General features: G+C 37.1%; 2 protein-coding genes across 2 annotated transcripts in view; one reads left to right on the top strand and one right to left on the bottom strand.

Annotated features, from left to right (window-relative positions):
- The window catches only part of aqp3b (aquaporin 3b), a 7,014-nt gene extending 1,511 nt beyond the window's left edge, over positions 1–5,503 (top strand). Inside the window, exons 2-6 of the mRNA XM_027179184.2 lie at positions 1,378–1,504; positions 1,758–1,895; positions 2,139–2,257; positions 2,490–2,707; positions 3,680–5,503. Coding sequence (XP_027034985.2) covers positions 1,378–1,504; positions 1,758–1,895; positions 2,139–2,257; positions 2,490–2,707; positions 3,680–3,857 — 780 coding nt within the window. The 3' untranslated portion in view covers positions 3,858–5,503. The remainder of the gene's footprint in view (positions 1–1,377; positions 1,505–1,757; positions 1,896–2,138; positions 2,258–2,489; positions 2,708–3,679) is intronic.
- A 7,729-nt stretch (positions 5,504–13,232) lies between these two features.
- Positions 13,233–25,010, bottom strand: nars1 (asparaginyl-tRNA synthetase 1). Its single transcript, XM_027133051.2, has 15 exons — positions 24,820–25,010; positions 23,417–23,499; positions 23,060–23,125; positions 22,875–22,967; positions 22,696–22,785; positions 21,812–21,890; positions 20,983–21,053; positions 19,819–19,905; positions 18,605–18,826; positions 17,706–17,905; positions 17,330–17,465; positions 16,427–16,540; positions 15,798–15,929; positions 13,876–14,007; positions 13,233–13,535 (listed from the first exon to the last, which is right to left on the bottom strand). The coding sequence occupies exons 1-15, from the start codon at positions 24,860–24,862 to the stop codon at positions 13,404–13,406; spliced, it is 1,680 nt and encodes a 559-aa protein (XP_026988852.2). The 5' UTR covers positions 24,863–25,010; the 3' UTR covers positions 13,233–13,403.
- Positions 25,011–25,309: the final 299 nt, after the last annotated feature.

Below are 25,309 nucleotides of genomic sequence, written 5' to 3' on the forward strand. Positions count from 1 at the left end.
ACTATCCCTTAAATAGACACGGTATTTATAGCTTCACTTCACATTCTTCGACTGTAAAAAAAAAAAAAAAAAAAAAAAACATGTCCACTAAGCCTTGCAGGAATTTTTGCTATATTTTTCTGGGGTGTTTCTACCTGAGGAATGTCTGTAATTCAAAATAGTGAATGCAAGTAAACAACATTGTCAACAACTGATTTCAAAGCAGATTTTGTTCTGATTTAACAATTTATCTGTTCTTTATATCGTGATGAGCAAATCTGAAATAATTACACCGCATCAACATGATGCTGTTTTGGTAGAAAATCACCTTAATAGCAAAAGTACCATTCACAACACAATGAGAAAAAATAATAATAACAATAACACAAATGATGTAGCATGAAAGATGTGGAATATTTTTCAGTTGTTTTTTTTTCAGTAAGAGAATCAAAAATAAAACAAAAAATCATTCAAAGAATGAATTAAAAAGATCTACCGAGCTATTTTTTTATAAACAGTATATATATATATATATATATATATATATATATATATATATATATATATATATATATATATATATATATATATTAAATAATTTATATAATATATAGTATAGTATATTTTTAATATATAAAATTGTGTCAATCCATGTCTTTTCAGTGCAAATGCTTCTCATTTATCTTTACTAGAATAGTTATTACTATGTAGATACAAAGCATTTCGGTGAATATACTGTACCTTGAACACATTCACACACATTGAGAGATGGGAGGAAACCAAGTTAAAACCCGTGTGAACACAGACCTCCATGCAAACTGTAACCCAAGCTCAGGATCGAACTCTAGAGCTGTGAAGCATCCATGCCTTTTATTCAATGCCTTTTTTTTTGTCAAAGCTCTGAAAAATGATCCACAGTTGAATCCACACTGACAGGTGTCTTGCTAATGTGTGAAGAGTTTTAAAAAATGTGAGTACAGCTTCAAAAAAAAATTCAGATTCAGATTCATTCATTTAATCATTTTCTACCACTTATCCGCACTACTCGGGTCACGGGGAGTCTGTGCCTATTCAGAAATTATTTTTCAGAAAAATAGTTTTGATCTGAATTTGTTCTGTATTGAAAAAACGGTTTATATCTCATATTATTTGAACAGTTTGAGTCATTTCCTCCAACATAGAATAATAACCTAGATTTTCTTGATTGCTTTTAAAATACATTTCCTTAAAATGGTTCACCAATAAAAGATAAAAGTCTTCAAAGTAAAATCAGTTGCTGGTATGCTGGATGTTCTGAAGTTGAGCAAGAAGTTCTGGCCATGGAGAGACTAGAACAAGATACGTATGTTTAAAGATACTGAGATATGTTGAAATAACATTTTTTCCCCCTCGATCCAGATGTTTGGCTGTGGTGCTGTTGCTCAGCTAGTCCTGAGTGAAGGATCGCATGGAATGTTCCTGACAGTGAATTTCGCATTTGGTTTCGCTGCAACGCTTGGGATTTTGGTGTGTGGCCAGGTTTCAGGTGAGATACTCTACTCTAAATACATCTAGATCGCAGGGTTTGAACGTTTGATTGCATGTGTGTGTATGTGTGTATATATACAGTATATATACAGTATATATATATATATATATATATATATATATATATATATATATATATATATATGTATATATTTGTTGCTTGATAGCTGCTGCTTGTTTAACTGTAGCAAGATTAACTGTATTTTTTATATTTTGACATTTTATAAAATATTTTATTTGATGTTCTACAGGTGGACACCTGAACCCAGCTGTGACCTTTGCCCTTTGCATCCTTGGTAGGGAACCATGGAGGAAGTTCCCTGTATTCTTCATATTTCAGACTATAGGTGCCTTTCTTGGATCTGCAATCATATTTGGCATGTATTTTGGTAAGTATGAGTTTTAGTGGGAAAAAATTTGGTGAAGAGATCAGAATTTGTATAGTTAATTACAATAGCTTACTTAAGTACAGTATCTAAGTACCAAAACCTTCTCTATGGACAATCCTAGTTGTCCTTTTTCCCCTCTAACTATACAGTATATCCAGTTGTTATCAGTTAGTAGCTCTTCTTTAGGCTAGAGACTGTACACCTACCACAATTTCTAACTCTGTTCACTTTGTGTGATGGCAGATGCACTTTGGGAGTATCGGAAAGGCAGTCTGATTGTGTTGGGTGAAAATGCTACAGCTGGAATATTTGCCACGTATCCATCCAATCATCTTAGCCTGGTCAACGGCTTCTTTGATCAAGTAAGACAAGAATTGTCCCACATTAAATTTTCCAGAAATCTCAGCTTAAATGTGAATATTTCACAGAAATAATGACTTAATAATGACACCAACTTAATAAATTTGATACATTATAGTATTATGAGAATATAAGGCATGAGCTGAGAAAATATAGAGTGAATAATAGCGGTCTTAAAAGGATTGCTTTGCCATGAATTTCTATTTGATAAAGAGTTCTGTTCTTTTTGTGCAGGTGATTGGCACAGCAGCACTGATCGTGTGTATACTTGCCATCGTGGACCCGTATAACAACCCAATCCCACGTGGGCTAGAAGCCTTCACTGTAGGCTTCGTGGTTTTGGTTATTGGCCTTTCTATGGGATTTAACTCTGGTTATGCCGTAAACCCAGCCAGAGACCTCGGACCTCGAATCTTTACATCGATTGCAGGCTGGGGCAGTGAAGTCTTCACGTCAGTACTTAACTATATTAATACATACTATTTTAATAAGTAGAGAAGATATTTTACATCTTTATATGCAGTGCCTCATAAAATATAACAAAGGACATGCTCAGGACAGGTTGGACTACCGTGAAGTAAATCTCTAAGAGTATGACGATTCACAATGAGAGTATGAGATGAAATCTTCGCCATGTTTGCTGTTAAAGGCATAAAGTGCTGAGTACTGATGTTGTATAGTTGGTGCTTAAGTTGGTTGCCTTTCGCTTGGTCACAAGTTCAAATCCCAGTGATACCTCTGCTGCTTGGGGCTTGAACAAGGCCATTAAATCTAGACTGATTAAGAAATGAGATTAATATAAGTTGTTCTGGATAAGGGTGTCTACCTATGCAGTAAATGTCAGCAAAGGAATCTAAATAATTGACATTATATCACTCTGTTCTGTCAACAGGTTTTCCTCATTGGACCTCACTGGAGTCTAAATTTCAATTCAAACGTACCGTAAAGGATCAGATTTTCTAACTATTGCATTTGCATATTATAATCAGATAGTGAGTGAAGGCATGAGTTAGGGAGGCAAGAAGACATGGTGACATTTTAAAATTTACATGTTAATACTTTTTCCTGATGATTTGGATTCCTAATTAGAGCTAAGGAGCAGTTTTTGGGGGGATTAAATGAAGTATTAAATGATTTAAGTGAAATGCAGTAGATGGTATAAGGTTTTATCTGGTATATAAAAATATATAGATGCATTATGCTTTTATATCATTGTCCGATTTTTAAGCCTTCACACCACTCCATAATTTCTGTTCACATTTCTCTTCTGACTCGTTCCCCACACACAGCAGTCATTCATTGATTAGAAACACAATGATGCTGAATCAAACAATACATTTCTCTCCCTGTAGTTTGTTGCTCTAGGTTTATCCAACTAGAACTAGACTAATTGGATCTACTTTCTTCTTTTTCTTCTGCTGCAGAGTGAATGATTACTGGTTCTTTGTTCCAATCTTCGCACCATTTATCGGTGCCCTAGTGGGCGTTTTGGTGTATCAGCTGATGGTGGGATACCATTTGGAGGGAGAAGCCCGAGAAAGGGAAGAAGCAGAAGACCCCAAAGAGAAAGTAAGGCTGAAGTCATGCAAAGTGTCTGGGTAAAATGCCATTGTGTAAAATCTCCCTTACAGTTTATATTGTTGTTTAAGTCCTTTCTTACAGTCCAAATCCCAGACAGTACTTTTTCATGTTCCTTATGAGATTAAGAGCTGATATTATCTCTACTCTCCATTCCAAATCTCAGACAGTATAAGTCCCATGTTTTCTTTGGCACATAATATTTGACTGCCTTTGTACAGCCGTCTGATTGCCATTAAGTCCTAAATCCCAGAATGTTTGTCCTCTCTTACTTGCTGCTTTTAATGTATAACCAGACAAGTCTAGACATGACTAAATCCTGCACTAAACACACAAACCACAAGATCCAAACTTCTGACATATTAGTCAAGACACAGCTGTTCCTGAACAGCACAAAATGCATATCAAAATACATTTTTATGTACATTATAGTCATTCATAAATGTATTTCTGTGTTGAGATAATCAAGATTTCAAGCTATGTTCAGAAGGAGATAATGACTTTATACCATATTGCACAAGCCTTTCATAAGGATTATAGAAGCAGAGTATACATAGTTTATGCATAGAATTTCCCACTGACTAAAACATATGCCCAAAGACAACCTTTATCTTCACTTCAATGGAGATGTTTGGATGTTCTCCCCATGCTTCTGGTGTTTCATCTGGCTACTCCAGACTTCTCTCCCAGTCGAACGATACGCTGTAGGCTGATCAGCGTTTCTAAATTGTCTGAGTGTGTATATGTGTGTGTGTTTGTGTGTGTGTTTGTGTGTGTGTGTGTGTGTGTGTGTGTGTGTGTGTGTGTGTGTGTGTGTGTGTGTGTGTGTGTGTGTGTGTGTGTGTGTGTGTGTGTGTGTGTGTGTGTGTGTGATTGTACTTTGCAATTGGGTGGCATCCCCTCCAGGGTGCTTTGTGCCTTGTGCTCTGAGTCCCCTGGCAAAGATGCCAAGACCCCATGAACCTGTGTGGGAAAAGCACTACAGAAAATGGATGGCTAGATAACCTAGGTCTAAATTATGAGTTGATAGTTACTTGCTATTTCGTCAGTGTTGAAATATGTTGAATAATCTTTTGTCGTCTGCATTCGATGTGACTTTTATTCATCTTTGTTATTAATATATCATCGTTATCTTCCTAGCATGAAGAATTCCATCCTATTTCCATGTGTTTTATTAATTACAACCATTTTCCTTTCATTGTATTAATGTTATTAATTCATGTATTCCAGCATCATGACTTTATTTCTGTGCTAATTGAGATGCTTTTTTTTTCATTACATATATATGTATCATCAAAAAAATATTAAAAATTCTATAAATACAGTTTTTTGTTAACATTTGCATTGTGTAACAGAGGATTTGAAGCATTTTTTATATCAAAAGAGTATGTTCATACATTTAGAGAATTTCACAGTAAATAAAACATGAAAAACGCCCGATGTGGCCCAATACACCAAGGCCGGCATTAAGTTTCCTCTCATCTCTGCCAAAAAATTCCCTTTGAGCCTTGAGGCGCTCATAAAACGCACCGTTTGACTCTTTTTCAGCTTCATCAAGCATAAAGTGGACAAGTCGAAGGCCATTTCCAACAATGATGCAATAAATAAAACCTGCTTAGGTGAACACTACATGGGCACTAAAGTTTTGCCCTTTAATGGATTTCACATCACAGCTTTAAACAGATCTCTTTTGGGTTAATATTGATGTTGCACCATGGGAAACATTTTATTCTTGTGCTGTGATAATGATTTTTTGTGCACTTGTGCCCTTAGAGCAAAGGGGCACTGTACATCAGTATAAAGTTATTCTGACAGCTCATCTTAATCCTTTTAGGAAACATTGATGAGAGTGGTCTCATGCAGAATGACTCTGCTCAGAGCAACAGGGCACAAGGACAAGCTGCATGGTTTAATGAGCTTGAAAATGGTGTAAATCATATGCTATTGCATTCATAGGATCTCAGCCTAGTTGAAGCTCTTTTTAGACAGTGTTCTCCAAGGACATTATTTACATTTACATTATTTACTGTAGAGTGTCACCCAAATGAGGATGGGTTTCTTCTCCATATAGTCTCATGGAGTTTTTCCTTGCCACCGTCGCCTCCGGCTTGCTCATTAGGGATAGGGATAGATATCTAGTATCATAAATCTTAAGTTAATCTTTTTTAAATTAATTTTAAACTTTAATTGTATATATATATATATTGGTTTGTTTGTTTGTTTGTTTGTATCATTATTTTTACTTTTTATCATTAATATATATTTATTTCTTTTTTCTCTCTCTCTTCTGTTTCTATAATTCTATGAAGCTGCTTTGCGACAATGGGAATTGAAGTGCTATATAAGAGAGAGAGAGAGAGAGAGAGAGAGAGAGTAAATCACCGTAAATGTCACCGTAAATGCAGTTATGTTGTTTTTGGTTTGGTTTGTTTTGGTTTCATTTAGATTTTTGGACCTTCATTGCTAAATTTCATGCTAATGATGTGCTCAGAGCTTTTTATTAAATTTAAAAATCGATTATTTAATTGAAATATTAATTACTTACTTATTGATGCTGACGTCTTTCTTACTGTTATTCTGAATTTTACATATTAAAAGACTTTTACTTCATTATGTTTATCTTAGTTTCTAAATACCTCTTTTTGCAGTCTGAGGTTACTACTTTGCATGGATATTTCAGCAATAAAAAACCATGCAGTTAAAATAAATAACAAAACAGTTGTAGCGTCTGGTACAGGTCATTTAGATTCCAGGTCCAAGGCACCCTAAACTTCAGCATCTAATCTTCAATCAACCGATGAGCAACCCAGTTTTACACACACACAACTGGCTCCAGAATGACTGGAGCCTACACAAAGACCAGATAACCCCATGCCGCTTCTCTGATTGAACTCATAGGGGCCCTCAACCAGAACACACACACACACACACACACACACACACACACACACACAACACAATGAGACATTCCTTTTACTAATAAAACAAGTAGATAAGATACTCTAAGATTCTTATTCTTATAACCTTGTTGTAATGTGTTTCTTCTGTTAAGGCTTGCCTGACTTAAAATTATTTGCTCCTTACTTTCCTGACAGGGGTGTATTTTATTCATGTGTCAGAACACAACACTGTATTAACATCAGTTACACTTTGATTACTGATCTGTGTATGTAATGTACCGCTGCCTTTATACCGTCATTCCCTTTCATGTTTAGTATCCAAATGACCACAAAATTATCGGTTACTCGTTTTTCAAACAATGGTGTATTTTATTTGAGCACGAAAGGTGCCATACCGTCTTAATACACCTTGGATAAAACTTTAAAGTCATCTAAAAGTTTGATAGTTAAACCACGCCCACAGAGACCTGAAACAAAGGGAGTTTTTCCCTCCGAAATCTTGGCCGTAGTATTGGCCATCTCCCCAAAGATGGGTGGAGTTCGGGACCTTTAAATTGTCACAAACACCACTAATCCGTGGTCAGACTTTCAGAACAGCTTCAAGACGACTCCATCTTCCTTCAAAGAAGTTCCAGCAAGCTTCACTTCCAAGAACGACAACTGCTCTGATCTTCAGGAGAACTTGGAAGAACATCTGACCCCACCCTAACTGACTCTTCAGAAATTTCTCTGTTGCATCAGGACTCTTGTGCAGTAATCCAATGCAAGTAACCGTTTCCTTTACCAATCAATTTAGATGTGTATTTTAAGTATGAACCTTGTATTGTGTCTTAAGGTGAATTTAAGTTTCCGGTGACGATTTCCCAGTTAGGGTGTGATTAATTTTGAAGTCTAAGCTTGCCATTCCTTTCCTTCCTTTCTCTAATTTCTTCTTTCCAGTCTCTTCCTCCCTTTTCCCAATTTTAATTTCGTGTTATTTTATTTTCATCTTCGTTTTCCCTATTTCTTTTGTTTGTTTGTATAGTTAGTTTTATGTTTTGTTTGTCTCATTCATTAAATGCCATATTTTTGTGCCACAAGTGATTGTCTCTGAGTATCACTCACAAACTTAAGGTACCTGCAACATCTGGTCTGAACTACATGCTCTATTAAGTTAATTTAATTCAAATTACGGTGTAAAGTAAAAGGGGAGTGAACCTTCCTTGGCCAGGAAGATACCTCCTTCATAGAATTAATAAAGGTTACATGGCCTGTTTGCCGGACGAACAGACCAAATAAGTGTAACGTTAATTCCATTACCGTTAATTTCAACTTAGGTTAAAATATTTAGAGTCACTATAACGCGTTATAATTACTCATAAATATTTACCTTGCTTTGCGAGCCAAAATCACTACACAGTACACATTTGAATAATGATCTAATTATGCCTATAAAAATAACATTTCCTTAGACTTGTTAAAATACATTGTGGTGTTAGTTTCTTTCCCTCTGTAGCATTCAAAGTAGAAGGAATTGAGGTGTAGAAGGATGAGATGCTGGATGTGTCGTACCTGAACGTTGTACCTTTCAGGAATGAGTGCATTGTTCAGTTGCTGCAAATTGAAGTCGGTCAGCTGTGATGTTCGGATATAGTGTGCTGACCAAATCTTTTTCAGTAAGTATCAGGGCTATAATGTGTTTCAGAAAAACTTTCCTCACATCGTCACATTGCCACAGCCAAAAGAATGAATTTAATGGCTTCACGTTGCTTGTGTTAAATTCTGTTCCGAGGTAACAGCATGACTCTGAAGAAACCTTGGATTTTAGAACTTTGTTCTCGGTTTATTATGTGTCATGCGACGCATTTACAGTGTCGTTAGTAATGAGTCAGCATCACTTTGGTCTAAATTTGGCTTCTGGTTAGTATATTATAAGAAAAAGAACAGAATAAGAAAGAAAAAGTCGAATGATGGAGCTCAGGTTGAGGAACTGTCAAAGTTAGAGTTAATAGACCAAACTTCTATAAATCCTACAAACTTTCAATCACAAGTTCTTGAGATATCGAAGCTAAAGGAAATCTCAGAAGGGCGCATGAACAACCAGCGAGCATGATGAATCCAGGATCTGATAACACTTAAGGAGATAATTTCAGTGTTCAATATGGTTCCTATTTAAATAAAAAAAAATAACTTAGGCCACACACATTGTGGCTTTAATTCCAAATACAGATACACATGTTACACAATAACGTACACAGTGTTATTGCACCCTGACTACACAAACTTTGGATATTTGAGAGCAAAAATGAATATACGAGGTTTTAAGAAGAAGAAATGATGTAGCATTTGGGGGTGTTATGAACTGTGGAGACGTTTGTGGACAAGAAGGAGTAAAAATGTATTTGAGTGATCTCTGGACGAGTGTGTGTGTGTGTGTGTGTGTGTGTGTGTGTGTGTGTGTGTGTGTGTGTGTGTGTGTGTGTGTGTGTGTGTGTGTGTGTGTGTGTGTGTGTGTGTGTGTGTGTGTGTGCGTGTGTGCGTGTGTGCGTGTGTGCGTGTGTGTGTGTATAAGACAAGTAAAACTGAACAGAAGCCGAGCAACAGATTTGGCAACCAACCCAGAAAAAAAATATGTTCTTTTTGTTCTTTTTTGTTTTACTTTAAGATTCTCTGAGTTAAATGGATACACATGGTCTCTGCTATTCGCTGTCTATAAGCCGTGGATGTCTGTTCACCTCCAACAGTGCTAGGAGCTTGATGTGCTGGTACAGAGGTTCATCTAACAAGAAAGCCCATAAACTCAGTCACTACGTGGTCATTATTATCACTGAAGATGATTATGTTGGACAGTAATCTTTGTGTTCAAACCATCTCAGTGTTAAAGAAGTTTATTAGATTCTGGTTTGCAGCCAATTCGCAGTTAATTTGTGTGATGCTCGAATTCGTGACGATCTCGCAGCACTTGTTACACTCTCTGACCTGCCTAAATAAACAAACAGTATTTTTCAAGAGGGAGTGGTAATGGCAAGGGGTAGTCAACAAGGTCCTATTAAAGGTGTCGAAATGTTATTCTTAATAAGGACAAAGCCTTCAGTGAATAAATCTGGGTTGTTTTTTTTTATTAGTTGGGAAAAAAAGCAATTCAAATAGCCCGGATTGTGGCATTGAGTCTCTGTTAAATGTTCAGAGGCTGTTACGTATCTAGAGCATACTGTATATGATATGTTAAAAAGGAAAAAAATGACAGGACAAGTTTTGAGTGTGAAAGCATGGCGTGAGAAACAACAGCTGGGCTGTGATTATAGACCTGAATAAAGAACTCGCATGTGTCTTTAATGAGCTTATTTAATTTACAACAGTTTTTAATTAATCAAACTGAACACAAACATCCCAGGCAGAGTTTTTTTTGTTTTTGGGTTTTTTTTTTTGCAATCCTCAGTTGTGAATTCAAGTCTCTAGGAGCTTATGCTTAGATGAAATAGTACATCATTGTCATTTCATTCATGTCCTTTCATTTCTAATTAGAATTATAATATTTCAAATATATTTCATAAAGTTGTTAGATGAGATTTTCAGAAACATGCTGCTTGTTAACATAGCCTCATTTATTATATGTAACTAAAGTATTTTAAAGCCTCCTAAAATCGCGCAACTGGATTCATCCGCCTCCAACACAAAGGGTGATGTAGGGTCTTGGGGTCTTAAAATGGGTGCGCTGGTAAAACATTTTTTTCAGGTTCACAAAGGCCTCTTGAGCCGATTCAGTCCATGTCGATTTTTTTGGTTTCCCACATACTGTAATAGTGAAGTCAAGGGGGCAGCCAGAGAGCTGTAGTTCCTGATGAAGCTTTGTTAAAAGTTCACTAAACCCAGAAACCACTGTAAGTCCTTAATAGTGGAAGGAGTGGGCCTTCACAGTGACTGCCCGTACCTTTCTCACCTCCATTTCAACCCCTTAGCCATCGAAATCATAGTCGAGAAAGGTGAAAGTTTTTCTGTGAAATTCACACTTTCCCCCATTGACCACAAGTTGATGTTGTAGCAAGCGGGTCAGCACAGTGCGTTCTTGGATCAAGTGGTTCTTTGATGTCATAGAATATATCAAAATACCTTCTATATACACTATAACACCAGTTCAAGATTTCATATACAAAAGTGTGGGATATCATCAGCACGTTAGTCAGGCCATACTGCATTACCAAATATTCATAGTGACCCCTGAAGGCAGTTTTTGAAGCTTCCGAAGCCTTTCCAGAACTGGGGTAATAATGGTAGCAGGTAAGGGTACTGTCAGGGATCAGCCCGGACTTTCGGCCATGTCTGTCTCCACACCTGTTCCTCATTGTGTCATCACTGTCTTGGGTATAAATGTGAACCATTTCATTAGTTGATCATGATTAGGTCTCGTCATTTGTATTATTTTAGTCCTCATCAGTTTATTGTATTTGTACCTCATTCCTTTGAAGCTATCCTGTGTACGGGTCCCAAAATAAAATTATATAAAATAATACATAATATATACATTTTTTTTTATCTAACTCCCTGTAATACATTTTTGTCCTTGTAATTAGAGAATCGTTTTCAACCATTTTACTCATTAATTCACCCTCCCTCCCATCTCCATCCCCCAATAGTATTGTTCCCAAAAATTGCCAACCCGCCTCTTCTATTCAAAAGCCAACTGAAATGTGACGGAACTTCACAAGGGAAAAGAGAAACCTGACATTTTAGAAATCCTCACTGACATGGCCTTTTAGCAGTGTGCATCACCAAATACACCTAATGTCAATCATAGTTTCCGCCCACTTTTACAGAACAAAATACCAGAAATTCAAGAGCTTAAAGTAGCTTTCACTCGAGTTTCTACACTGTGTGTGTGTGTGTGTGTGTGTGTGTGTGTGTGTGTGTGTGTGTGTGTGTGTGTGTGTGTGTGTGTGTGTGTGTGTGGGTGTTTCTTGTTGTGTTCAGAATATTCAAATCTCTAAAAATAAAATCTAAAACATCCTGAAACAAGAAAACACCAAAGATCCAGACATGTCCTGAGTTAACAGGATGCCATTAATGACAAATTAATACTAACACTGCTTTCATCAATACATCGCATAAAAATCCTACATGAAAAAAGCCTCAAAACCGAAGATAATAACAGATGGAAATCTTTGTGTGTTTCTTTCACATATATTCTGTGTCTACATCTCCCTTTAACCCTAACCTAAAATAAAAAAATGAATTAGCTATGCTTCTTCTCCTTCTTTCTTATTCTACATCTCTTAATCTAGTGTTGCAGTGTTTCACTTTACACATTAAGGCATCATATTAACCTTGATGAAGAAATAACTCCCAAGATAAAATGCGAGGGTTACAACAAGAAGGGCATCCGGAGTAAAATCTGCACCAAATCTACTGTAATATGTGGAACAGAGGATCCGTAGTTGTGACCAACAACAACATCAACATAATCATCAACAACATTAACATTAATCTTGACCAAGAATAGGCTTGAACACTCAATGCCGGCTTCTGCGTTTCTTTGTTCTGTTTTTCTTGAAATGATTAAACAAAGCCTACAGTGACACCCAATGAACAAAAGTCTGCATTGCAGGAAGAGTGAGTGAAGTGACATACGGCTAAGTACGGTGACCCATACACAGAATGTTCTCTGCGTTTAACCCATCCGAAGTGCAGCCATTTATGCTGCAGCGCTTGGGAAGCAGTTGCGGGGGTTCAGTGCCTTGCTCAAGGGTACCTCAGTCGTGGCCGGCCCGAGACACGAACCCACAACCTTAGGGTTAGGCGTAAAGGTGGAGGTTATACAAATCTTAAACAGAATAAATAGTGTTTAATATAGCACATACTAGACATATACTGTATATAAGACATATATATAAATGAATGTTCTAGGATTCATTGTATCAGTATTGGACCCTTGGACCATGCTGTGCATCTTAACGAGCTAGAGAGGTTTAAAAATATTTTCTTTTAAAATCATCACTTGATCTTGGATTTTGAAGAGATTTGCAGCAGATTATAAGATTTGAGTCACTCATGCCAAAAAAAAACAAAAAAACAAGCATTTAACTATTCAAGAAATCTGTGCACAATAATTGTAATTTGATGTTGAAGGTGTTTATATTTAGCTGTTAACTGAGTGACTCAATATAAGGGGAACGAAAAGGATAAATCATACAAAAAGCTACTATTATCCTCCTTTGTCATTTGTTCAATTTCTAAGTGTTACAGAAGATTTAATAATCTCTATTGGTACAGTTTATTTTCTTGGAATGAAATGAATACAGTGAAATGTTTTGTACCAAGCGTGTAATTACAGCATGATATAGACCTAATTCATGCCTGTTACAATGAATCTATGAGTCTTTTATAAGCAGAATGATAACTCCTATTGTTCTTTTAGCTACGGAAACCTTTATTTAAGAAAATAAATCTGTAATAATATAATATATAATAAATCTGACCTGGAGATCAGCACCAGAAAAAAAAAACGAGTCTAATAACACAGAGATACAGTTTGAATGTTTATTAGCGGGCAGAAAATATTCAGCACAGAGAGATTAGGCAATAAATGACTCCATCCCATGCTTCAGCATGATTAAATCTTTAAATTTCTTGCAATGTGCTTGAGAGATGGATAAAGCAGACCAGACAGAGGTTTGTGTGTGTTTGCTAAGGACATTTAAGGCCTGCAGCGTTGTATGAAGCGCGGGTAGAGGCACACGTCTCGAATGTGGTGACGATTCAGCATCCAGGTAAGGAAACGCTCGAGGCCGAGCCCGTATCCACCATGAGGGCATGTGCCATACTTCCTCTGAAACAAAAGCACAAAAGAAGCATGTTTAGGTTCATTTAAGCATATTATGCTGATGTTTAAATATGTTAATGTTATGGTAAAGCATATTGAAACTGTGTTACAGCCATGTCATTCAAAAAAAAAAAGAAAAAAAAAAAAAGGCAAAAGTACCGATATACCATGAAGTTGTCAGTAGGTGTTCCTACTGCTGGTTGCCATAGTAATAACAATAATCAATGGGTTTCAATGATCAGATTTCTTGCTGCTAATGTGAGGCATTCTGTAGTGAGATGTTTGTATAATATATCGAATTCAGCAGTTTACACAGAATACTGCTGTGCCTATATTGTACACCCACCTGGTCAGTGTACCAGTAGTATGGAGTGGGGTCGATGCCTTCTCTCTTGTAGCCCTCCAGGAGCTCCTCGGCATCCCAGATACGCATCGACCCTCCGACGATCTCACCAACGTTAGGCATCAACACGTCAACCTGCACAGCAACGTTTCCAGTAGTAAATACACCGATAACAGATTTCAAGCACTGATCCATTTTACAGGACGAACATGTAAACTCCTCACCTGTAGTATTAATTGTTGCATCTAACACAACTGACACAACATCTAATATTAAAAACCTAATAGAGACGTCCTGCTTCCATTTCTGGACATGAGCAAGTGAGGTACAGAGTATTAGTATCACTATTAGCCATTAATTCATAACTAATAGAAGAAGTAAATCCAGCAGTAATTTAGAGTTTATTTAGTTTTTTCTTAAAATGATTGTGATCCTTAATGCAAAGTGTGTTCGGTTTGACCAACAAAAAGACACTGGATGTGACACAGAAAACTATTTGAACTAGATGTTTCTAGAATTTTCTATGCTCAGGTAAGTTTTCTTAAGGTAAAGACATACAGGCTGTTCTGCTTTTTGTCATCGCTGTATTTTTTTTTTTTTAACAGCTTCAACAAACTATAGTTTTGGCGAGTGGTTTAGCACATCCATATCTAATTGTTTAGACAGACCGTGTCACTTTTAATTAGCCCTGTAAGTTCCAGTGGGTCAGACATTTATATCGAGTCAAGGTCAAGCCGTCAGACAATTAGGGCCTTTTTACACCTGGTCACTTCGTGTGTTTTCTCTGATCCGATAGCTATATGATTTGTTAAACCTGTTCCATTTACAATAGGCCACATAAATGCGTCTTGGCAAATCTTTCTACTCCCGCCCAATATGCAAATATATTTGACCTCATTTCCGGGGTAATTGAAATGGAACACGCTTTGGTGTATGCGGTTGCTACAAAAAAACAGCATTTACTGTTTGCTGCATTTTAAGACCCAACGAGACACCTGGGTAAAAGATCAGAGCCAGCACTGGTGGGAAAACATTTGTTTCTGGCGCGATGCATGACTCGCGAGTCCCCTGCGAGTGACGTACTTCAGTTTGGGAGGAGTATAGCACTGACGTATGTGGCTTGAACAACCACATGCATTTACACCTGTCCAGTTTCATCTGAAATGCGTCCCAGACCACCTCCTGAAGTGGTTTGAGCGATCGGATTTATATCCGTCTCGAAACCGTTTCGGAGGGCATTTAGACCTGGTCTTTTTACCATCGGATAGCTATCTAATCACAGAAAACACATGAAGTGACCAGGTGTAAAAACCCCATTAGTCAATTGGCCTCTGATAGACAAACCTCCCTCAGTTACACCAGCTCTAAAATAAATCAGAGATCCAACTAACTAACCTACGACTGGGAATGTTTTCTATGAGTAAACGTTAGGAATTGATCCTGACATCTACATGACGGTCTTATTTACTGATTTATTACATAACACTTCCTTTAATATGTTTAACCTGTTGCATTTTCTTTAGTATAACTCAAAATGACTGCTTGGTCACACGTTCTTACACATTACTTTGAAGCGTGCATTAAAAAGCAGCAAGTTCTACTAAACACTACATTAAAAAAAAAAAAAAAACATTAACGGCGTATTATTTATTTATATACTTTGTGTTACGAGAGTGTAATAAGAGGGAAATGACAACGCTATGGTCATTGTACTAATTAATTAGCCTCTCTCTGTGTTTCCCGATATCGTAGCTCTAATATTATAATGCAAACGTTAGGGGAAGAAATAACTGCTGTATTCACTCCTTAATGAATTCTTGTCTAATATGTGACTCACTCTATTGAAGAGATGTTTAGTTTAAGATAAATATATTAATGCTTGATGAGTGATTAAATTAAACTGTGGATTATTATGTTTTCCTGACCGATTCAGTGAGGCGTTGATCCTCGGGACAGCGCTGCATGTAAAATGATTTAATCTCCGCTGGGAAGCGGCACAGCAGGATGGTCTCGTTAATGGAGTCCGTCATCAGCCTCTCAGGGGCTTCGGGGATATCCTACAGCAGAAGGAGTGAGGAAACAAGAACAAGGACGTCAAATGATGTAGAGAGATATTTGCATTAGAGACTGAGACAGAATAACAGTCATGGAGTTAACATCACACACACACACAGGAAAGCAAGCGAGTCTTTGCAGATTTTGTTTCAGGCATTTAAATAAATTCACATTTGTATTTTATAGTGTGATTAATATGTTCATGTTGTCGTGAAGGAAATAAATAAAAAAAATCATATAATAAAAATAAAAAGTGCATTTTGTTCTTCAGCATGGGTTAGTCCTTTGCTTGCTGATCTGACCTTCGCTGATGTTTTAGGAGTCTGTCAGTTAAAAGCTGTTTCAGTTCAATGCATTTGTTATCTTTTGCATTTGATCTTTGTTGTCGTTTGCTTTGAATTTCTGCATCTTGAGGAGTTCAGATGTTTTATATTAGCTGCTATGAAATGAAGTGTAAAAATGTTTCCAAAAAGTTTCAGATGAATTTAAAGAGACAAACCTCTCCAAACTCGTAGTAGGTCCCATCATCTTTCTTAATGTCGTGTTCTTTAAGCCATGTGATGGCATCAGCATAGTTCATCCTCTTAAACGGCCTCTTGGGGGGCTTGAAGTTCTACACACACAAACAGACACAATTCAATTCAAGTTTATTTGCATAGAGCTTTTTACAATAGACATTATTTACACAACATAAACATAGAGCAGAAGGTAAACATAAGGAATAATAAAAGAAATAACGAATAATAAAAGAAAAAGAATTAACAGAATAAAAAATTCAAGATTATTATTAGATATATATACACACACAGTCACACACAGTCTCACACACACACAGTCTCACACACACACAGTCTCACACACACACAGTCTCACACACACACAAACAGACACACACACAAACAGACACACACACAAACAGACACACACACAAACAGACACACACACACAAACAGACACACACACACAAACAGACACACACACACAAACAGACACACACACACAAACAGACACACTCACAGAGTCAGACACACACACACAGAGTCAGACACACACACACACAGACAGACACAGTCAAACAGACAGACACACAGACAGACACACAGACAGACACACAGAAACAGAGACAATTACATTACTATAGAATTAAAATGAAAGTTACTATAGAAATCTCTTTTGATCCATTTACAACCTAACTCTGCTATGTTTAAATTTGTTGTGCCTTCTGGTGTAAATGGCACTAAACTATCCCAAAAGCTTAACTACAAAATACCCAGAAAATAGAAACATATATTTAAAAAGAAAACCTTCATATTGTCCCAGTCATTATTAATGAGAGCTTTGCTTTTCAGTTATAAAATTCAACATGTTATTTTGGAGAAGAAAAAGGAATCGGAAGTCATACAGGGTTTATATCGTGGAGCAGCTGAGCAGCAGGAGACTTCAGGACACGATCCACCACATCACACACCAGATCCTCTAATCTGTTCAGTAGATCTTCAAAGCTGATGAAGGGACATTCAGCCTCGATGTGGGTGTACCTGTGTTTATTATCGTAAAGAACATTCGATCACAGTTCACTAATATATGTCACAAGTAATGTGCTCTTACTGACTGAATGCAGTACAGATGATGATGATAATAATAATAATAATAATAATAATAATAATAATAATAATAATAATAATAAAAGGAATCAGCTGCTAAGCATTCAGACAAGAATTTTAAAACTGTGTGTGTGTGTTTGTGTGTGTGTGTGTGTGTGTGTGTGCACGACTCACTCAGACAGGTGTCTGCGTGTGCGAGACTGCTCAGCGCGATATGATTGGGCGATGCAGAACGTGTCACCGAGCGCTGGGATGCAGGTCTCCAGGTAAAGCTGCGATGACTGGGTTAGATACGCCTGCTCTCCGAAATAATTCAGATTGAAGAGGGTGGAGCCGCCTTCCACCTGAGTCTGCACCAGAGTGGGAGGAGTAATCTACAAAAAAAAACAGACACACGGACACACGCATCTCAATCGGTATGTCCATAACGTCTCCTACGTTTATTTTAGTTTTCATTTCTTTCATTTTAATGTCTGAAACTTTGAACAAACAAACAAATCAAATATTTAAAAAAATATATTAATAATAATAATAATTGCTTAAACACTGTAAAAATAAATAAAACAAACAAACAAATAAATAAATAAACCTTATTTTATTATTAATATAAGATTTTCTGTTATTCTGCATCGGCACAAATTGGATTGAGGTCTGGATTTTAAGGATTTAAGGAACACCAATCTGTATATGGTCTTAGGGAGTGTTTGCCGAAAACATAGTCGTGTCTCAGTTACACACGATCCTGTGCATTATTTTTACTTATTTAAAATATATATTTGATCGTGATAAAATAATAACAAAAATGCAAAAAAAAAAACAAGATGTGCTGGAATAAGTGCTAGCTTTAAGGCTGCTGGATAATGACGTGGAATCCATGTTGTTTCATTGAAGCAGATTTTCCGTAATTAATGTGACATACAGGAAATAGATTAAACTTCCATGCTGTCTTTATTTATTAGTCATTTGTAAATAGTTTCTTACGTTTATTTTTTTGGTATGTTATCTTTATAGCCATGTAAGTGTAAGTGTAACTATTCTCGTATAGAAGATTACTTTCCCCCCCGCGGTCTCACCTCATAGTAGCCACGGCTGAAGAAGTGTTCCCTGAAGCAGTGTGTGACCGTGGATCGCACACGCAGGATTTTGGACACGTTTTCTCCCCGTATCATCATGTGCCTGTTGTTGAGCTGAACGTCCACATCCGACTCCTCGTTCAGCAGATTGTCGGCGCCGCCGGCCGGAGCGAGACCGATCAGCTCCCAGAAATCACAGTGCAGCTCGTGGCCTCCTGGAGCCTTGGACGCAGCACCAAATGATAAAATGATGAGTTGTTGTTGTCACTCAAACAGATGAAGAACAGGAAGTGTAATTTTGATGGGTGGGTGGTCTCGGTTGTTTTCATTTTTATTTTGTTTTCAATTTCATTATGATTTACTTTGATACTTATTAAACCACAGAACTGACTTATTCGTGCTCATGGGTTAGAAGGTATTGACTGGTTCATTTTATTTAACATCGTAGCTTTAATTCTGATTCGGTTGTTGTTTCTATAGTAACAACCTACAGTATATACTGAGACCTGTATGGCTTCACATCAGAAAATAACTGTTATATGGATATGTATACCACTGGCTAAGCTTAAGCACTCTGTATGTATGACTATTTATGTATAATCTAATATGTTATCCAGAGTGACAAACTGAGCAATTGGGGATTAAGGGCCTTGCTCAGGGGCCCCGCAGTGTCAGCTTGATGGACTTGGGATTCAGACTCACAACCTTCCGATCAGTAGTCGAACACCTTAACCACTAAGCTATCACATCCCTAAAAGCATCACATCACTCATTCTCATCTTCTCGGGTCACGGGGAGCCTGTGCCTATCTCAGGAGTCATCAGGCATCAAGGCAGGATACACCCTGGACAGAGTGCCAACCCATCACAGGGCACACACACTCTCATTCACTCACGCAATCACATACTTTCCAGAGATGCCAATCAACCTACCGTGCATGTCTTTGGACCAGGGGAGGAAACCGGAGTACCCGGAGGAAACCCCCGAGGCACGAGGAGAACATGCAAACTCCACACACACAAGGTGGAAGGGGGAATCGAACCCCGACCCTGGAGGTGTGAGGCAAACGTGCTACCCACTAAGCCACCGTGCCCCCAGAATCACATCAATCACATATAATTAACAATCGTAATTAACCAGATTAATGTTTTGAATTTCATCTCGTACATTCAAGAACTAACAGAACAGATGTTTTTTTTCCTAAATCATGGTACCTGTTTTCCCTCAGGAACCTGCTTCAATGTTCCATACAGAGCCACTGTGCTTTCAGTAGACAACACGAGCCCGTTATAGCATTGACACTAGGGGGGGAAAATAATCATACATTAATTCATTAATTCACCTGGATGTACAGCGCACAAATACACAAGCAGAGCAAATGAAATGAACACACTGATCAGTAAAAAAATCCTGATTCTTTTTGAACAGGTTCCAGATTGATATCCGCTAACTTTATTTAATCCAGCTACAAAATACTAATAGAAATTTCAATAGATTTCATTTAACACTTTTCTGTATAAACTCTCTTAATATAGAATTATTTAAAAAATGCAGTTCAATAGACTTACACCACTTTGAGTTCCCTTCGACTAAATTGTAGTGGATTTACCCCTTTTTTTTATTAACTGTTTTACATTAAAAGTAATCGAGATCATTAGAGAAACCCATAAATCGAGACTCTGCAGAGGTTCGATTTCCTTAACCATTCACATATTATGATATAATGTTATAGAAAGATATCGAGGACTTTTGCCATGTTACTTAAAGGTAGGGTGCACGACGTTTGAGAAATGTTTCAGAAAACTGAGTCGGGCCAACAAATAAAACAAACATGTAGCCAATGAGCAGAAAGGGGCGGGTCTTGTCAATATGTGGTGTAGAGAGTGTTCAGTGTGCATGTCTGACATTAGCCAAAAGCGATTGAAACACTGACATGGCGGATGAAAACGAAAAGCGAAAAAAGACTTACGATAAGGCAAGAAGCAAGACGCGCGTTAATATATGATTAGCTTTCCAGCGCCGGAGAGAACTGAACGTCTTCCGCGTGAAACGGCGCTAAACCTTTCAAGGTACAACACATAGTACTACAAAAACACATTTGACCTGTATTACCATAGTATTACTCATTAAGTTCATTTATTGATAAAAATATCCCATCGGCCAGCTGCCCTAGCAGATTCCAACATAACAGTTGCCTGGGTTACGTATGTATGTATGGGCGGAGCTATCAAAACAGGGGTGACACCCATTTGGGTTAGGGGCGTGTTTGTTTTGGTGATTTCAAATGTCAACATTGGCTTTCAAACATCGTGCACCCCACCTTTAACCACTACGATAATAATTTACTAGATAGATAGTAATCGATTTCTGTTGATTACCAGTTTATCGGTGAGTACACACTGCAGGAATCCAGTTCCATCTCTCAGCACAATGAACAGGAGGTTCTTTCCTAAGATAGAAACACACACAATCTGATTAGAAAACAAACCTCTATAGTACTAAAATATTTAACTGAATATTCTATTAACTGGAGATGTAACATATGACACGGATTTCGTACTAATACCTCGGTATTGAGGTTACGTGATTAAGTACAGGCTATAGAACTCAGAGTTGGTCTGAGGATTCGCTTTTGATTCGATAAATCATTCGTGTCATATTATTAACCACTCCAGGTAGCTTTGGCAGCAAGCTTAGGAACATTGTCCCTCTGGATGATGAAGCTTTACCACAAGTCTCTTGCAGATTTGAACAGGTTTCAATCCAGTATTTGATGCAATTAATACTGAAAGGTTTCTCAGTTCAGGATGCTAACACCACCATGCTTCTTTGTGAGAATGGATGTTGAGTCATGAACAGTGTTTGGTTTTTATTCAACTTTAGGCTTGATGCTATGGACAAAAGTTTGATTTTTGGGACTCTCTATTGCCTTCAGTTATCCTTAGCCTCTTGATCCACTTTACCTTCTCACGGACTCTTTCCATCATTTGGGAGTTTGTGATATTCTAAGATTCAGATACTTGTTTCGAAAGCTTTGCAAGGTTTGAAGTGTCATCTTCTTGTGTCTTTGTTTATGTATGTTCTATTTTAAACTCTTAATTCCTGAAGCAAATGTATATGTATATTTAGCTCATGTGCCATGTAATTGTAGATACATGAACAAGGTTATATTACATTATGTAGGGAATATGTGTGTTTGTGTGATACCTTGACGGCGTAGCCTGTGCACCCAGCCGAACACTTTGACTCTCTGATCCCTCAGTGGCTCCAGCAGATGGATCTTAACCTGACGCACACAGACCAAACCGTACTTAACCACTTAAAGTTATAACCAGTGATAACATCCACCAACATTCATCACATTAAACTTAATCTACACAAACGTAATAGCCACATATGCTCATACTCCTTTGAACACTGTTCAACCCTCACGGAAACAAAAGGCTATGAGAAAACAAGATTTTACTTATTAACATGTGAAACCAAACTCCAGTTACAGAGGAGGACAAAAGAGAAGAGAGTGCAAACATTTTTATCTTTTAATAGCCAACAAACTTTTAATCTTTTTTATACTGCTTCAAATATAAGTTAAGGCCTCGTTTGCATTGATGAGAACAGAGCAGCCAATTATTTTCAAGATACCATTTAAACAAACCTGGCAGTACCTTAGTGCGCTAAATTGGGAGAAACGTTAATGGTGTTTAAAGACAAAATTGAAAACATGGCTGTCATATAACTGTGTCCTCAAACAAATGTTCAACATGAATAAAAATCCAACCGTTATTATTTTCACCTGAGCGACGGTTAGAAAAGTGAAACAGAAAGAAAAAAACTGTTAAACTATTCAGCAAGACTCATAACCGAAAGCAGAGCTTGTATAGATCTAGGAAATGCTTAATATGACAATCAGGAAGTTGTGGCCAGATACAAAGCATATAAGACTTAAATAAAACTATCTAATGACCTCTGCATGGCATTCGGATGACTGTTTTCACTTTACTGCAAAGAACCTTTGTTAATGTCCTGGGAAAAAAAAATTAAGTACAGAGAAATAAACTAGAGAATGTTAATAATCTGAGGATTGACTTTACCGGTGTGGGTTCTGGAAGGCTGGCGTCCTTCTCAATAATAACCTTTTTGGCATCCTCGAGATTTTTCTCTCTCCTCTCGGCATCTCCCGCCTGTCAGCGGTCACATATTGTATATTAATAATCCGTCATTTATAGAAAGATTTACTGTTAAACTATCACAGCACTTTGCGAGTGATTACCTCTTTCTTTTCCTTCGCATCCGTCTTCATTTGTTCCCGGTGGTAGTTTTTTTTCACATTCTTCATCTGGGTTTTCGAAATCACAGCCCAGCGCTAGATAGATAAAGAAAGAGAAAAGAGATCAGACTGGAACGGTGACTTAAAAAGGAATGCAAGTACATTTAGTGGCACTTTTTCTCTCTCACCTCTCCTTCTTTCTGAGAATCCACATAAATGGTTGGGAATGGTTCTTTTCCAGCAAATAGTAGGGCCTAGAAAAATGAATAAATATTAGAATCTTTAGTACTAGGTTCGCTTTAAAACTGCAAAAAAAAACACATTTGATGTGCTTAAAAAATAAATAAATAAATAAATACATACATATATATACATATATGTATATATATGTATATATACGTATATATATGTATATATACGTATATATACACACACACATTATATAAGTATATATATATATATATGTAAATGTTATTGCAAAATTTAACTTTATTGTTTAGTTGAGGTAAACTGTAAAGAAAACATAAGATCTCTCTCTCATTTACCTTCAATGCCGTTTTGAAAGGTTTCTGCTCCGTCCCATCTCCATCCTGATCACTGCCATGTTTATCAGAGACATACAGCTCCCCTGGAACAACAAAACACATCTCAACATGACACGCTGTACAATTTCAGTAATCTTTTAAGATCGATGTAATATTCTGCCGGTTCAATAACGATATACCTGGAATAAATGAAAGCTACTATGTTCTGCTTTCGCTCTAGTTCAGCGAGAGCTAGGATCATTTTATAGCTGTCAGTTGAGCTTTGCAAATCCTCCTTGAGCAATCATCAGTCACATTTAGAGATTTGAATAAAAAAATTACAGACACCAAACTATCTTTGGACATAAGGTTAAGTCACATTTTCTATTCAAAGACTGATATCATATCACAAGCAAATATGTTCTTTTACAGGGTGGATTTTTCACTGCAACAGCAAAACCGGAATGAAAACCACATCTTGTTTTTGACTGTAGTATTCTCAGTTCAACTCAATTCAACTATACGGCACCTTTTACAATTGACAATGTCTCAAAGCAGCTTTACAGAACAGAAACATAGAACAAAAGGTGAATATAAGATTATTAAAATACAAAACTTAACTATAGATATATTTAAATGTGTTTGTATTTATCCCCAATGAGCAAGTCTGGAGTGAGTCTTATTGCAGTATTTAAACATGATGTTTAGTGATTTCATTCAGCATGGCATGTAATAATCTGTACTTACACAATCTGCAATCGGTGCGAAACATTAAGACAAACCAATGGTTAGAATGCTGAAAAGAATTTTGGCTAAACCCCAAACAACTCCCCAAACCTGTGCAGCGCTGATATGAAGCCTGGCTTTAGTTTTATATGAATCAGAATCAGGTTTATTGGCCAAATGTGAATTTGGTTCCAGCTGTTACTCATACTCCCTAGGTATATATACTGTATGTAACACATGTGCTATGATGTAATAACAAATACCCTATGTGCAGGTCTATGACTCTATTTGGACTTCAACACCCTACACAATACATTCATGTTCATATTCTTAACCAGATTTCAAGTGTGCGTCAACACACTTGGTCAATAAACCTGATTCTGATACTGATTCTGATCTGATATGTTAATTCATCACATATGGTATCATTAGTAAAACGTCCTGTAGACTTTAAATCAATCGTGTTACAGATGGAAGATTATGGGTTTGTCACATGCACGATGATAAAAGGTTGGACACACGAACCGCTTTCTAAAATGATGCTTTGCGCTATCAAATGTGAAATTACAGTTACGGAAGCTAAGCTAATGCTAAGCTAACGCTAAGCTAATGCTAATGCTAACGCGATCTGATGCAACACGCAGCGCATTTTGCTGCAATTAGCACAGATTTCAGTTTCAATTGAAAGCCATACTCACGCAGCGATATTTGTTCTGTGCCCTGGGTCGTTTCGTCCGCCATGTATAGGTCCGTTTGGTGAATGAATTGCACACACAAGCTGTCACTAACACACAAAAAAAATAAATAAACTTCTAATCTTGGTCGAACGTCAAGGAGCCCTGCTGAGCCTTCAGACACACTCTATCAATGTGAGAACGCGCATGCGCGGAGTGATGCTCAGCGAAAGGACGCTCTCAGCGTTTTACACTCATTGATTGGGTAATGACAAGACGAGAGGCGGGATTTATAAGAATGTCATTGTTGATTGGCTGTTTTTTTCACATCAGCATCAGACTCAATCAGATCAGAATCAGGTTTATTGGCCAAGTGTATTGACACACATAAGGAATTTGTAAGGAACAAATAACACTATATTATACAAGACAAGACAATACAGACTGTAAGACAATACAGACATAAATAACACTATACTATACATACTATATTCTGTATTCATATTTAATACTT

This window comes from Tachysurus fulvidraco, chromosome 21 (assembly GCF_022655615.1).
Source record: "Tachysurus fulvidraco isolate hzauxx_2018 chromosome 21, HZAU_PFXX_2.0, whole genome shotgun sequence".
In the NCBI taxonomy this organism is placed as follows: Eukaryota; Metazoa; Chordata; class Actinopteri; order Siluriformes; family Bagridae; genus Tachysurus; species Tachysurus fulvidraco.